We start from the raw sequence: 15,747 nt of genomic DNA, 5'->3' as shown, positions 1-15,747 counted from the left end.
CTGTGCGGTAAGGGGGCTGGGGGGCGCGGGCGGGTGCTGCGGGCGGCAGGGCCGTGTCCCGGGGCTGGGGGAGCACAAACTCGGCCCGAGGCCCGGGGCGCCCCTCCGGCGCGACCCCGAGTGCCTCTGGTGCCCGCCGGCACCGGCGCTGCCCCGCGGTGGGGGCGGGCCCAGGCTCCCACCGGCACTGCGGGGGCCCCGGGGCGGTGCTCCCCGCCGGGACCGGGACCGGGGCCGGGCAGCCGCCAGCCCCGCCCCGCGCCGTGCCGTGCCGTGCCAGTACCGCCGGCAGCCTCCCGGGATGGGGCCGCGCTGGGCGCTGCTGGCCGCGCTGCTCCACGCCGCGGGCGGCCGGGTGAGTGCGGGGCTGGGGGCGGGGGGCCGCTCCGGCTGCACCGGCTGCGCGGGGTCCGGCGCCTGCCGTGGTGCGGCAGCCCCCCGCCGTGGCGCTTGCGGGGGGGCGCAGCCCGTGGGCGCCGTTTCGCTGTTGCCGTCGCGGTCCCTCGGACCACCCGCCCGCTCCTGGCTGCGCTGAGCTCGGAGCGGCGCTCGCAGCAGCCTCGAGTCCCGCTCCTGGACTTGTTCACAGCGCACCGGGCTCCCTGCGGCTATGCCGTTGTTATTTCCTGCCTTCCCAAAGCGATGACTAACCGTTTTTCCTGGATTTTCACTGGAAATGGGTTCGCTTTTCAGGCTTGTTTGAATATTTGCAAAAAACTGTGAGTGGCCCGGCAAGCGCACGATGTAAATCCGCGTGTATTTTACACCGTTGTCTAAACAGGAAGAGCTTGTTGTGCCCTGGTGGTTCCCTAAACTACCTTATTTACATAGAAAAGCCCTTTAATTCACATCGAAGACCTGATGCGTTGCAGCTGCGACTGTTCTCTTTTGTATCCAGCTGTGCCACTCCTTGGCAATGAATGCTTTTAACTGTTTAAACCAAAGAGCTTGATGGGATCTATTTGACTTTGATGTATGCTGTACTGGTATAGTGATAGTATTTTTCTATCTGATTTTAAAGTGTCCTGGCTTGTGAAGATTAATATGGAAATGCTGCTGAGATGTACAGGTTGTTGCCTTTTCGTAGGATGTGTATGTTATTTACAAGTTTATTTAATCTTATTAATTTAGCCTTGATAAGGCAAAAAGGTTCAGTGAAACCAGATGAGGATGTCAGAATGTGTATTGAACCTGGAATTATGTAGTGGTCAAGGAGCACTGGGTGCTATAGCAGGCTGATACTACGTTAAAGTAATTCTTTTAACTGCTTCTCACTAATTTTTGATTCAGCCCTGGTTTTTGTAAGGTGATAGTATTTTGAACCTGATTTACTGAACACCTTGGAGTGGGTAGGGTAGTACAGATAAAGAAGGGAGAATCTCAGAATTGTAGCAGATCTTACCACCAGAATTTAAGTGTGAAGTTTTGTCATGCTTCTTGCTGAACAAAGGGCTTGGATTGGAAAGGATTTAACTCTCCTTTCACCCTAAATGTGCCGGTAAAATTGTGACAGGCTGGGAGTAGTTGAGACCTGAACTACCTTATCAATAGGTAGAGCCAGGTTGGTGCATTGGCTCAAGCTCTTCCAATTTGGAAGAAGTCTGAATCCAGACCTTGTGTTGTAGTTCGTGACATGGGCTCAGCTCTGGTGCTGACTGGGGTCTCGGTTGTGGTTGGTCTCTGTACAACTGGGGACACCCCCCCACCCCGCAGGCCCTTTCCCTTTACTAGTGCTGCTCCACACAGCACAGGTACAGCTGCAGGCTTGAAAATCATGAGATACAGGCATGTTCTCCACTCCTTTTATCTTCCAGGGGTAGGATATAGGGAATCTTGGAAACATTGTACTTGTGCCTACGTAGAGTTGTACTAACCTCTCAGCTGCGTGGAGAGTGCTGTTAGCCCACTCCTCCCCAGTGACAAATCAGGTCACCTATATACTGGGTGTCTGTAGTGCAGATGGGAAAACTGATTCAAACAATTCAGGCACTCTGGAGAGAGAGTCTTGAGTCATTGACTTTTTGCATCTAACTTCTTAGCTATTGCTCAATACGCAGGCATTGCAGAAATCTCCCTAGTGAGTTGTGTAGTCAAAGGCAAGCATAGTTCACTAGTTTCTGTGTCAAAATAGATTGCTTAATTTGATTAATGGGTATACAGCTAGACTAAACTTCATGTTTAATAATGTTTGTGCTTCTGCTGCTAGATAGATATGGCATTATACTTCTACTTGTACCTGTCAAATTAGATGGAGTCTTACAAAGTCTTCATTTTGTTTGTGTAAATACCCTAAAAGTCTGCTGCCCTTAGACACTACTGCCTAATCTGACAAGTTCTAAGGGTGTAAGAACAAAAGAAGCAACATCAGGTTAGTTTCCCTTCAGACAATCTGCTAACAGAACACAGAATCAATAAAAGCAGAAGGCAAAATAAGGACTTACGAGAGATACAAACAGTAACAAAATGCAAGGCTTGTGGAATAGAATCTGGCCCTACTCATCAGTCTTTCAGCCCAAAGTGGCCAACGGATCTGCATGCCAGATACAAACATTGTACTGCCCAACTCAGCCCGTCGAATTGGTGAGATGGCTAGAAAAACTGGGGTTGTCGTGTAGCCAAGAAATTTAGGAAAGTTTTATACTTAGGAGGCCTGCAATTCCTCTGACAGAGTAGGAGATTTTACTGCTGGCCTTGACAACTTTGATTAAACTAGTTTACATTGGAAGTAACTACTAAAAGTAATGGCATCCTTTCAGTGCAAACAAAGCTGAGCTCATGTGTGTATAGAAATTGTATCTATGTGAGTTACAACTCCCTTTTAGTTTCCCATAATGTTCTTTGAGGACAGTTGGCTAGAAATTGTCAGTTGTATGTTACTGAGAGCCACAGATCATCAGATAAAATTTCAGGGAGATTCTATCAGACAGTAGAGAGACCCTTTGAAGCACAACTTGAGAGAAATAGATGTGAACCCATCAACCGACAGGTTTTCCTGTGTCTTTAACTCACAGGGCAGTATTTACAGCAGGTAATGCAGAAGATAAGAGCATTTTTTGCCAGGAAGCCTCACCAGCAGGGTAATATGTGATGCGGTTTATTTTATTTCTCCACATTTTTTTTTCTGTGTCTGCTCTTGCAGTGAAGTTTTACATTTGAAAAAAAACTCTCCAGTATTTGTTTTAATGAAGTTGATCATAGTGACTACAAAAATGTGATGACAACACCTGATCTTTTTTAATAAACAAGAAAGTAACTTAAAAATACTTCTGATGAGAGCAGAGCCTCTTGCTTTTACTTCAAAGTCTTCAGTCCTCATGCAAGCCCCCTTTAAGTAAGCCTTTTTAACTGGAAAGCAAAAATGGAGGCCAAAGTAGATTTTGGAGGTATTTGAGGCTGCAGCATGTTTCCTGCAAACCTGGCTTTCTTCTCATCAAAAGACAAAGAGCAGAATTTGAAAACTGCACTTTGTGCTTGGCAGCTCTTTCTTATTTCACCTGCTCTAGTGTTTAAGGAGAATTTTTTTTTTCCATCCTTCCCCACTCCATCACAGTTTCTAGCCTGTTAAAGGCATCTTTACAAAGTTCGTTCTTCAGTTTGCAACTTGACTGTTTCTCATTGATCGGGCTGTGAGAGAATGGGGCTGGTACTAGTGAAACCTGTCCCCAGTTCCCCAGTCTAGTCCTGAGCTCAACTGACGGATCAGGAGAGACCAGAATTGTCCTGATGGCTGGTCAGCGTTACCGGCTTTCACAGCGTTTTAAATAGAGGCTGTGAAACTCCTACTTAAATGGTTTCTTTCCTTTTTTCTTTTCTGGGATAAATATTGAAACTCAAGAATGCCTTTCTCTGCCTTCACATTCTCAGGAAAGGTTCTTTTAGACACTGACCATTGAGTAGATGGGCAAAACCCTTTTTTTTATACAGCTAGGTAAAAAGTAAAGTATTTCAACAAGCTGCATAAGAAAAGTTGGGTTCCCTTTAAGCAATTGTTGAGAGTGGGAAGTGTTACTCTCCTTTGTCCGTAATATGAAGACACAATAGATAATCAACATGTTTTTTCAGTAAGGAGGAAGGATTTTTTCATTACCGGCGTCTCAAGAGCATGTTCCTGTTTTGATTTCTCTTTTTAGTAATACTTTTTTAAAGTACTTCTCTAAATGTGTGTAGATTATACATTGAGCGGTCTTTTCAGACTGCAGAAGGCTGAGCAGCGTCACATACTTTTTGAACAGCATCTTTCTGATCTAGCAGGAAACTCCTACGCTTGTACTATCTAACATTAGCCTTTTTCTTTTGAGTGACTACATTTTTCCCTTTGAAAATGAATAGCAGGTCCTCCAATATTTTGACACTTGTTCATTGAAATCATTGAGCTGTGCTGATCCGCGTGAGCTGAAAATAAGGTACATTGTATTTTGTGACTATTTCTTGCACATTTGACCTGCCATGATAGGTAGCGTTTTTTATTTCTAATTATGTTTTGCAGCCAGTTGCTCCTTTTCAGAAGCAGCAGTGCAGTTTTTGGAGGCATCATTTTCAAAACATCAAGGCCTTTCTCATTCAGAAAGGAATCACAGAGTATCTGGAATGAGAAAAGCCTTTTTTCCTTTCCTTTGGTGAAACAGTTCTAATAGTGCAGGTCCTCTGACTGAAGGGGTGAGTTATCTTACCTGGATAGCACATGGGTGTAAGTGAGGACGTAATGAACATAAGCACAGTAGAGAATGGAGCATAGTGCCCTGTGGCCTTTCGTGGCACCCACTGATGGAAACAGAAAGATTCCTTCAAGCACTGCAGTAGTGCTGGACCTGCAGCTCCCTTGTCCACCAGCTCAAGAGGCCTGAGGGAATTAAGGAGCAAAGTCAATCTTCTAGTTTCAGATGGGGCTCGAAACATGTATAGGGAGTAGACCTACTAAGAAAGAAGGTACGTAGCCACTTCCAGAACATGCTTCTCCCCACAAACCCACAAGTAGGAATTTACATTTCACTAGTGTTTTGTCAAGGGTTTGAATCATGGCAAATGAGAATAGGTACTTAGTCCTTTGGTTTAGGGGATGCTGTGGTGACCAGGTGTGATCCCATAGTTCCACTGCATTCTTTTGAACATAAAACCTGGAGAAATCACCTGTTCGTTGTGACAGATCTTTGGAAAACAGAGGAATCTGTAAATGGTCTCAAGTAGCTTATAAGCTGTGCATTCTCCTTCAGTTTATGGCATCTGCTGCTTTCTGTTTCATCAGGCTTACATCACTGCCTGGGAAAGGAAGGTGGTCGGAACTGCACTGATCTTTAAGTGTTTGTCTCTTTTTGAATCTCTACAGTTTGAATGGACTTGTGGTTCATGATCTTCCATTAATTTCTCCTAGGAATATTCATTGCCTTATACACCACAGTTTGCAAAATGCAAAGATCCCAGCACGGAATTCTATGAGGAAGAACTTAATAAATGTTGCAGCCAGTGCCCTCCAGGTAGGTTATAATTCAAATTATTACTTTACACAGCCAAATTCAGTCAGTTTTCAGGTAAGCATAGCACCTTTTGATTACTTATACATCGGAAGAACATTGGATTTTTGCTGCTGTAATGCACTCTAGCTGGAAGACAATGAAATGCTGTGAACGTAAAACCCATCTGCAAAAGAGACACGTTGTTCACCAGAACTGGAATTCTCGTACAGGGTTCACCTGGCCAGGGCTTATCAGGAGGCAGGCTGCTGAGCTCTTGTAAGCCCAGCTTTTTGCTGAGCTTTTGTAAGCCCAGCTTTGCTTGGTATTTTGAGTAAAGTATTTGTAAGTCAACATTGGGGTGGGAGCAACAGCTTGCTAAGGGGATTGCAAAAATTCGACAACATGTGTCAGACCCAAGCCCACTAATACGAAAAACGTTGTAAAACAGGACATGAGGTAGAGCTTAGTTTCTGTACTTTGATAATACTACTCATATAGGGGGGCTTTCCATTGGAGAGCTTAATCTATAATAGCTCATTAAAGGAGTTTTGTTGTCTTTTACTGTAAATCAGACACTGCAGAATCAGAGACTGGGTGCAAGAATACAGAAACTGTCTGCTTTGAGGTGTCATGTCTTACACTCCAGTGGTAATTATTAGTGATCTTTTGTTATCAAAAGTTGATGACAACCGAAATGTGGTTGTGTGGGTTGGCTTTTCTTGGGGCAGTAATGCTGTTTGGATATTTTGCTAACAGAGTTTTTGCAATGAGTTGTCATTATATTACTAGATTAGACACAGCAAAAATCTGCCTTTTTTTCTTATTACATGCTGAGCAAGCAAAATTTGTCTCCATAAATGCTGAGTTTCTGTCAGAGAGATCCGGAAGTTTAAGCAGGAAATCAGTATGTGCTGAAGCAGTCACAGTTGTCTGAATTAACCGAAAATGTCTAGATAGACCTGTCAAACTTCCTTTGTTAAAAACACAACAGATGAAAGATGGTAATTCATAGGTAAAACCTTTTTCTGTTGTGGTCTGTACTGTTCTGTCTATTCCTCCTTAATTTTATTTTTTAGAATAACAAACTCTGGACAACAAGTTGTTTAGACAACAAGTCTAAAATCATTATTTTCATTGTGAATTCAAATTTTTTTACTGTAATTTATGAAAAATTGAAGCCTAAATCATTAGCAGGATGTGGGAGGCAGAATGTTAAGCTTCAAGTAAGTACACGGAAAAACAAAGTCTTTGGAAATAATTCCTATGGCTCGCCTCCAGGGATCATTCTTTTGCAGAACAGAGATTCTCCAAGCAGCTCCAAAAAATTTAAGTGTTACTCCTGCTTTCTGAGTATATTTTCCAGGATATTTCTGTACAGGATATGAGACATTGACTTTTATCTTCCTCCTTTCAAGCAAGGGGGAAATGGCAACTGAGGTGTTTCCCTTTCTCCAAAATGGGTATGTTGGAGCTCATATTTACTTATTCCCACCACTGCACTGAACTCTGTTGTTGGTGAGAAGCATTGGAGAAACTACCTTTGATAGCTTTTGATTTTGTCTGGAATGCCAGTAGCTTTGGAAACTGACTGCTTTGCTGTGTTAGGGTTGGCTGAAGAGCTGAAGGAAAATGAGTGAGCTCACGTCCCTTCGGTAATGACAAGTGGTGAACTTCTAATTCAGGTCTGTTTGTGATAACACTTTATTAAGCCTTCTTCACTCGCTGCCTGTAAAGGTAGTAAGGGCCTCACCCAGACACATCATTCTGCCACATGCCAGACTTTTGGCGTGAAAAGCCATCCTCTGTGTCGCCACAAAACACAGCTTCTAGGAGGGTAAAAAGTTTGGTTTATGTACCATGGTGGCTGCATCAAAGTGTATGTTGAGGGGTTTTGTTAAGGATTGAGGCTGCCTGGTTTTGAACATGTCTGGAATTCACTGAACTGAATGTAGGAAAAGGGGGTCAAACCAGAACAACATAAATCAGAGTTTCCCTGTATATACATGCAGTCCTCCTTGAAGTCAGTACGTACTTGGTGTACATTACCAATCTGATAGTGGCAGTGAAGGGAAGGGGTTTCTACAGCTAAGAATGAAACTTAACCTTAAACAATTCCTAGTGATCTTTTCCAATGAGAGGCTTTCTGCTTTTTTTTTTTGTTTGTTTTGTTTTGTTTTTGTTTTTTTAATAGGTGAATACAAGACTGAGAGCTGCAGTCACACTGTGGACACAAAGTGCAGTCCCTGTAGCCCTAACACATACACAGCAATCTGGAATCGGTCTCCGCAGTGCTTTGCCTGCTCGCCACCCTGCAGGAAAGGTAGGCTTGGGTGGCTAAAGGGGCATTTGTGACTTTAACAGCCTGCTCAGGCTGGGCTTGGTTTAACTTAGTCTTTTCTCCCTAAGAGAACGAGGTGCTTTTGTCTGTCACTCGTGTAGTCCCATTCTCATGCTGTTGGTACTGGTAAGATCTGTGGAAAAGAATCAGGGAAAAGCCTTGCAGGCAGCCCTGCCCCATTTTCTTTCTAAGTCCTAAAAATGTGACACCAATCTTACATTCTTGGGAACTAAGGCACTGCATCGCTAAAATGGATCCAGATTTCATCAGCAGAGTAACTTCCTGCTTATACTTTCCAGCCCAGGGAGCTTAAGACCTGACTTGCACAGAGGTGAATGCGTAATTACATTCCAGCATCCAGTCATCTCGGTTTGTCTGCTGAACTGACAACAGCCAGCACTAATTGTGATAGTTCTATATTATTTTTATTTCTTTTGCAAAGCAGCATAGTCAGTGAGAGCATGCTGGATGAGTTTGTTAAAGCAGCAAAACAATAAATAAGGTTGTACCAACGTCTGTAGATCAGTCTAATGGATCACATGCATTAACAAATTCAGTCACACTGTTGCCCACCATTTCTAACAGAAACTGGTGTAGAAAATTATCTACTTGACTCATTGGCAAGTAAGTTTTAAGGATACAGTCTTTATCTTTGGTCTCATCTAAATAGATAATCCTATAAAACTGGTTAATTACAGTATGAAAATGTCTGTAATAAGGTCCCAATCACTTTGGATACAGTTGCACGATCTGCATAGACTGCAGATCTTGGTGTGGCCCCCAGATACTGCAGTGATGAACACAGGTAACACAAATTTGCATATTTATGGTTATGATACAATATAATGCAACTATAGGTACAGAGTTTCAAATGTGCATTCTATAGATGCAAATTTCTCCTTTCCTAGAGCGAGTGAGAGAGAGATAGAGTAAACTCTTCTGAAAATGTAGGTTTTGGGGCATATAATGTATTTGTTTTACGATGGTATACTAGCCAGAAGCTGCAAAATTGTCTTCAGTTTATGGTACGTGAACATCACCTCATATTAACTTGAAATGTTGCAGGCTATGATTTTATATGTTGCTAATGATATCTTCCCTTATTTTTGTTTTACAAACAGGATTTGTGCAGAATCAGACATGCACTAAATCACAGGACAGAATCTGTAGCTGCCCACCCAATGAGTACTGCATTTCGAAAATATTTGGGTACTGCGAAATCTGTAAAGTGCATAAAAAATGTGGAAAAGGTTACAGAGTTTCCAGAAGAGGTAATTTAATTCTCTACACACACAAAATAGTTTTACTCTATGAAGAGGGTTATTTTTTTTTGCATAAATATTTCTGAACCTGTCTCCAACTCAGTAATTTACAGGAATATGGCCTTTTAATTCCTTACAGTTATGCATTCTTTTTAGTGCAAGCATTATCTTAGCAAGTAGGCAGTAATTAGAGCAACAGTATTCTCAAGAGGTATATCCAAAGGGACAAGAAGTTGCTATCTGTTACTACCATATATCATAAAGTTCCCCGATCCAACTTAATCTTCCTTTGTTTTGCTCTACTGTGTGATTTATTCTATAAAGATACTCAGACTCAAAACCACTTAATTCCTCCTGAAATCCTTGAAACAGAGCTTCACTTTGAATTTTGGTTATGGTAAATAATGATGACTATGCTGTCCTGCAGAATTAATCTGTTTTTATTAGATGGTGAAATTCACCGCTCTGATAATGTAGCGGTCTCAAGATGATGAATATAATTCAAAAAGGTGGAACACTGAGTATTTTTAAGAAACTAAGAATCATTTGAAAAGATACAGAGCTCCAACAGAATGGAGTAGGTGGTCAGTCTGCCAGGGACCAGTGGAAAAGCTCAGCTTTGTCTGCAGTACCATATTTTAACCTTTTGATGGGTTTTTATAGTCTTTGAAAAAGACTGACTACAATGGGCACGAAACTAACAGCCAGTGAATCTTCTGATTTGTGTTTGGGTGGGTGTTTCAGATTAATCTCTACAGTTAAAGACTGTATTTTTGTCTACTGTCTCTGTATCACTTCCAGGATCTGTACTGCCGACCTTGATTATTCATTTTTGTTTCTCACTAGATGACTAACGGGAGTTTTTCTGTTTGTTTAAAGGGACAGATAGCACAGATACAGAATGCAAACCTTGTCCTCCTGGCACTTTTTCACGTGAGGAATCTTACGATACCAGCTGTATACCACATACAGTGTGAGCCAGTGTTTCTGTCTAATAGCAACCTCAACTGTGCACAGGGCTGATTTCTTTCCTAACTTCTCTTTTTGTTTCTTGCAGTTGTAAATCAGTGGCTATTCCTGGAAACAGCGTGAATGACACTGTTTGCAGTGACTCAAGAAAAGCGGTTGCCACTGTTCTACCTCACACTGTTTTGAACCTGCTCCTGACACAAAGCTTGCCTTCCAACAAACCTGAAAAAATAACTCGACCTGTCACTTCAAACTCTGTGACTGACGTGTCTTACATCATCGGTGAGCTGTTAACTCATTTAAAGTTACTTCTGTCTGGCTAGGAAGCAAGTTTGTATTTACTGTTCAGCTTCTTTCTAGGACCAACGACCTGTACTCAGAGCTGCAGAAGAGCTGAATTAATTCAGTATGACACTGCTCGTAGTGAGTGGCGCAGTACTTACCTGTGCATCTGCGCTACCCAAGAGTCTTTGTAATGCTGGAAATAGTTCTAAAAAGCCCCAAACTAGATTATACAAAGCATTTCCTGAGAACTGCTACCGTGAAGGAGCTGGTAGAAAAAGGTGTATCTTAGGTTCTGGACTGAGGCAAACCTGACTTCTTAAACTCCCTGGTGAGAAGTCTGGAGATTTCTGGCAGCCTTTCCCAAGACAGGAGGTCCTTGTGGCATTCGCAGGTGTGGATGCGTTCTCTCCTGTTCACAACCTGTCTGGAAGGCATGTATGTTTAGGAGCATTCTGGGCTGCCTGGCCGTGTGTTTAACAAACTGTTGCTAGCCTAGAGACATGTTTTGTGACCGAGGCCAAAAGTCTGTCCTGACTTCTCCGGAAAGGAAAATGCGATTTTATGAAGTGGTGGAGACTGAAATGAGATGTTGGTATCTGACAACAGAGGCATCAAATGTGAATGTCAAACACCACTGGTATTTGTAGATTTAGCTTTTGTAGCCGTGGACAGAAGCTACAAAACTACCTCTTTCTAATTAGATACTTTATCAGATCCACCTGCTAAATAATATATCTTTTTTATTTATTTCAGGATCAGTAGCAGGGCCGTTGTTATTGGTCCTGATAATCGCTATCTTGGGGTATTGTGTAGTCTCCAAAAAAAAAGGTAAGATTCATGAATTGAAAACAAGCAGATCTGTAAATACGGGAAAGAGTGTCACCTGATTTTGTATGGATTTGAGCCTAGTGGTTGACTACCATTACTGTCTTAGAAGATGCTAGCTCTCTGAAGCTTTTCTCATGGCTGTCTATGGATGAAGTATAACAAATGTGGAGATTCTTTGGTGTCTAATAATGTATGAGTTAGTTTATTTTCCTTTCAAGTGGATAAGGCGATGATTTACAGGTTTCTGCCTCACTAGCTGGCAACCTGTAGCTCTGTGAAACCGTGCGGAGCATTTGACACCGTTCCTCTAGTATACTGGGACGAAATTGGCAAGAAGCTTCAAAGGTCAATAGAAGAGAGACTAAGAGAAAACTCAGGCAAATCAGCTTGAACACATAAGCTTTGCAGCTACAGAAAAGTAGAATTAAATACTCCAGGAATTCAATATGTATTTAGAATAAAAGTATCTTTATTGAATCACATGGGGTGAAATTAATCTCAGTACAGGGATACAGTAAGGGAAATGTCCCATTCAAATCTCTCTTGTTCCTCTGATTTTAGACAATTGTCCAAACATACAACATCCTAGTGGAGCTGGACAGCTGTGCAACAGCTGTACTCCTACTGGAGATTGTTAAATATTTTGTACTTCATCATTTAAATATTAGACATTATCAAATGTTATCATTAAACAGTGATGACCATAGTTTATTGTCATCAATGCTTTTTCTCACTTACTAATTCATGTAGAGCGTCCTCTTTGCTTGCTGGCTAAATTTAAGTCACAGTTATGAAATCAATACAATATAGCTTTCAACATTTTCAAACACTGTGTAATAAACGTACATTTGGAGTTTATTTGAGGAGCAGAGGATGAGAGTAGTTAAGAGAGCAGATTTTGCAACAGAAACAAATTTAGGTGCTAATAAACTTTTTCCTCACTTGCAGCCCTTGTATACTCTCCACCGACCACAGCAGCAGATTCGGTGAGTGTCACTCCTTCCTTTCCATCTTTTCTATTTCTTTAGAAGTTAACACAGAAATCATGCAGTCTTACCTAAGCAGAAGAAAAGAGCAGAAAGGCAACTGGAGTGAGAATGAGGTGGTCTGGTCCCCAAGGTAGAGTGTAAGATAACTTACATAACGCACAAAATGCACCAGCCTCGCTTGACATTAGGCTGTGTCAGCAACAAAGCACAGCTGCGGTTCAGCAGAGCAGCCTATAGATCCTCTGTTCCCTGGGCAATCAGTGTCGAACTGTAGGTGCCTTCAGGAGACAGGCTCATTTTGTTGAACGCCTGATGAGCTGGTATGAATTTTACTTAGTCATCACTATGCAAATGGCCATTACCAGTGGTTCCTTTAGCTGGCTAAGTACTGACCAGCTCTTTGTTAGTGTTTGTTAAAAAGATTAACATTTTGCATTTTTCTGCAAATGTTCCAGCCTTTTTCCGCTACAGAAAAGCAGTGTGACAAAACCCCAAGAAATACAGGATCACAAAACTCCAGCAGTTCTGAACAGGAGGAACAGCATCTCTTGGAAATTTCTGGGTCCAGCAGTAGCGCCCTGAATCGTCCAACTGGATCTGCAAGAGTCAGTGTAGTAAATAACAAGAACAATGAAAAGAAAAAAACAGAATTTCAGCAGCAACACTCAGCTGCAGAAGGGTGTAAGCTTCACAGTGGAGACAGACACCACTCTGCGAGTTCAGGTAAGAATGTATCAGAATGATCAAGAACCCCTTGACATTTGATTATTGATTCTGAGTCTTTTTAGCAGAAGTTTAAGTGGCAGGATAAAACATCAGACTCACGTTCAGCAGAGAGTATTTTGTAACTTCTGAAAACAAGAAGCGATTGATTTTAGCTGTCAGCCTCAGACAGTAAAGCGCGTGTGCTCAGTGGAGAAGTTATTTGCAGCCTAGGGGATTGGTGCGGTGGTGTAGGCGCTTACCTGTGAGTGGAGTAAGAGCCAAAGGGAGCAGTAAGAAAAGAACATTGTCAAAAGCATCTGAGATGGCAACAGATGGGTAGGGAGTTGGCTGTGATCCAGGGCTCTGTATGTATGTATTTATTTATGGGATGACATGTGGATTTTATGGTACAAAAAAACCCCTAAAATGTTATAGAACCAACTCCACCAGCTTGCCTAAATTAAGTGAAGCAAGACGATGTTTAGTGTCTATTTTAGCTTGAAGTCAAAGCACTGGATAAAGAATCCAGCTGTCCTGTTTTGGGTTTCATTCTTCTGTGTTTAATGTGTTTTCCGTTTATTTGACAGAACATTCTGGTAACGGAGGAACGCAGGTGAATGTGACTTGTATTGTTAAAGTATGTAGTCCAGACTGCAATTCCCAGTTCCCAGAACAGACGAGTTCAACAAGCATGGATTATGGAAATGCTCCCTCTTATTCCCCAACAGGGGAAGAAATTCCCCTTTCCAAAGAAGAAAACCCCTTGAAAAAAGAAACTGAAATTCAGATCTCAGTAGAAAATGAGGACAATTTACTTCAAGACTGACTTCCAGAAGAAATGAAGCTTCCCCTGGGTATTCAAGATGTGGGGATGAAAACCAGTTAAAGGAAATTACAGATCGTATGCTGATCGACTGATAAAATTAATCAAACAACCCATTATCTTCTAAAATAAACGTTGTTAAATGTAGCATTGTTAGAGAGACTTGAAATTTTAGGCCAATATAGACATTGATGCTTCTGGGGTTTTTAATCTTTTTTTGTCAGCTTTGAGAGTCAAAGGATGATCTTTGCAGTTTACAAAAATTTTCTTTTAAACTGAATGGCCAGCTTCTCCCTTTCTTCTGTGATACCCTACCAGAGATCCTTACCAGATTTGAAAAGGAACATTTTTCTAACTTCATGCCATTGATTTTTTTTCTCCTGAGACTTCCTGTGATGGTAATTTGGGTTCAGGTATGCCACCTGTCAAGAACATGGCTGTGACCAGCACTTCCAAGAGACTGGAGTTAAATCTTCATTCATTCAATGCTAATGAGTTATCCATTTGATTTTAATTTTCAGACTATTGCATTCAGTTTCCTATCACGTATCTTCACGGACATACTTCCACTCATCCTCCTGGATATTTCTTTTGTTATTACAGTTTGCTTTTGCTCATTTTTGGATCAAACTTGTCAAATCCACATTAAGTATATCAAGGAGTGAAATCTTTTGCAGGAGCTTTTTAAACTAGATTACAACAATAGCATTTTATTAGCTGTACATACTTCATTTTATTTTAGAAAATCTGTATTAAGTAGTCGCCCTCTTGGAGTAGGAAGTAGATACCTTTTGATTGACAGCTCTAAAGTTTGTCATCTTTGTGTCCTGGTTGATTTAATATGGTTCCCTGATTGATTCTGACCTCTTTTTTGAGGTTAACCATAAACCCAAAATATTTTTGCCTATGTTCCAGTGAATATTAGAGAAGGCTTATGTGAGTATGTATGCCAGAGAGCTCATGCCCGCTGACCTCACGAAAAGGACACGCTCCTGACATGGCACAGCATGATCTGTAAGGAGGGGAATTGACTCAAACCTCAGAACCAGAAAATCCTGTTCTCCTTCGCTCCTTGCTTGACACTGAAGATCCAGCCACCTCTTACAGAAAATTATTAGAGGTTTTCCTTGAATCAGAGTGGGAATCTTTTGGGTTTGGATGTCAGTTTTTAGGATCCCATTTCCTGTAATTATATTTTATATACGTGACTTAACCGACAGTTGCGGTGTCTGTATTCAACCACAGTGTGCAGTAGGGTGTCTGAATTACAATTGAGTGAAGTCCTACAGTAGGCATAACTTTTTTCTTTTATGCCATAAAAGCATACTGTTGGACTAGATGCTTGCTGTACATCCCTTCCAGCCGAACTGTTCTATTCTACAAGAGACACCAAGTGCAGTAGTTATTTCTGAGGCCTTAGACTGAAAAAGGCATTTTGGAATAGCATTTATTCTGCAACTACAGAAGATATACAGATTTTTAAAATACAGAGTTTAAACTGCCACAGGACCTATGAGTTTTACTAATATTATTTCTGGAACAGAACCGACAATCAGGTCTTTAATTCTGCTGTGAAGGAACCTCTCACAACTGTATATTAAAACTTGCACTTGAAGGCAATTTTCAGAAAAAAAACTTTGAAAATGGCCACACTGAAACCATTACAGAACTGAAGGATTTAGGCAAGAAAACCTAATTTGTAGAGTGCTTTGAATCCCTTGCGCTGCAGCGGGTATGGCCATGCCCACCAGCTCCCTGTACGGGGACCGCGCTGGAGTAAGAGTGGAAGATTTTTGAGTAAGTTTTAAAAACAGTAAAAGGAAGATCTTGTTACAGCAGTTAATTTACTGGGTTCTCAAATTACAGAGCTGTGTGACAGAAGGAAAATCCAAGTTTTATGTTGAAGTAGGAAGAATGTGCTTGTGAAAAAAAAAAAAAAAACCACAAAAAAACCCAGCCTCTCTTTTTGTAATTACGTGTATCTGCAAGTTTCCCGACATCTTTATTAAAACCTCTAATTTCTGGAATGGGTTCTTTAATTCCACAGGTTGACCTGCTGCTTTCCGAAGGCCCTTCCCTGTGGTGTCAGGTGCCGCCC

At 41.7% G+C, this 15,747-nt stretch overlaps 1 protein-coding gene across 1 annotated transcript; it reads left to right on the top strand.

Annotated features, from left to right (window-relative positions):
- Positions 1-221: 221 nt before the first annotated feature.
- TNFRSF1B (TNF receptor superfamily member 1B) lies at positions 222-15,158 on the top strand. The gene is made up of 10 exons (XM_056330509.1): positions 222-355; positions 5,369-5,471; positions 7,642-7,770; positions 8,910-9,059; positions 9,930-10,023; positions 10,108-10,301; positions 11,058-11,132; positions 12,081-12,118; positions 12,577-12,844; positions 13,414-15,158. The coding sequence occupies exons 1-10, from the start codon at positions 302-304 to the stop codon at positions 13,650-13,652; spliced, it is 1,344 nt and encodes a 447-aa protein (XP_056186484.1). The 5' UTR covers positions 222-301; the 3' UTR covers positions 13,653-15,158.
- The last annotated feature ends 589 nt before the right edge of the window (positions 15,159-15,747 follow it).

Source organism: Falco biarmicus, chromosome 3 (genome assembly GCF_023638135.1).
Source record: "Falco biarmicus isolate bFalBia1 chromosome 3, bFalBia1.pri, whole genome shotgun sequence".
Taxonomy (NCBI): Eukaryota; Metazoa; Chordata; class Aves; order Falconiformes; family Falconidae; genus Falco; species Falco biarmicus.
This window is presented reverse-complemented; position numbering and strand designations above follow the sequence as displayed.

Excerpts from the sequence above, each read along its gene's own strand:
- TNFRSF1B (XM_056330509.1), top strand. The coding sequence starts at position 302 with ATGGGGCCGCGCTGGGCGCTGCTGGCCGCGCTGCTCCACGCCGCGGGC. Across the intron at positions 356-5,368 it reads TCCACGCCGCGGGCGGCCGG|GAATATTCATTGCCTTATAC; the intron begins GTGAGTGCGGGG and ends AATTTCTCCTAG. Across the intron at positions 12,845-13,413 it reads ACACCACTCTGCGAGTTCAG|AACATTCTGGTAACGGAGGA; the intron begins GTAAGAATGTAT and ends TTTATTTGACAG.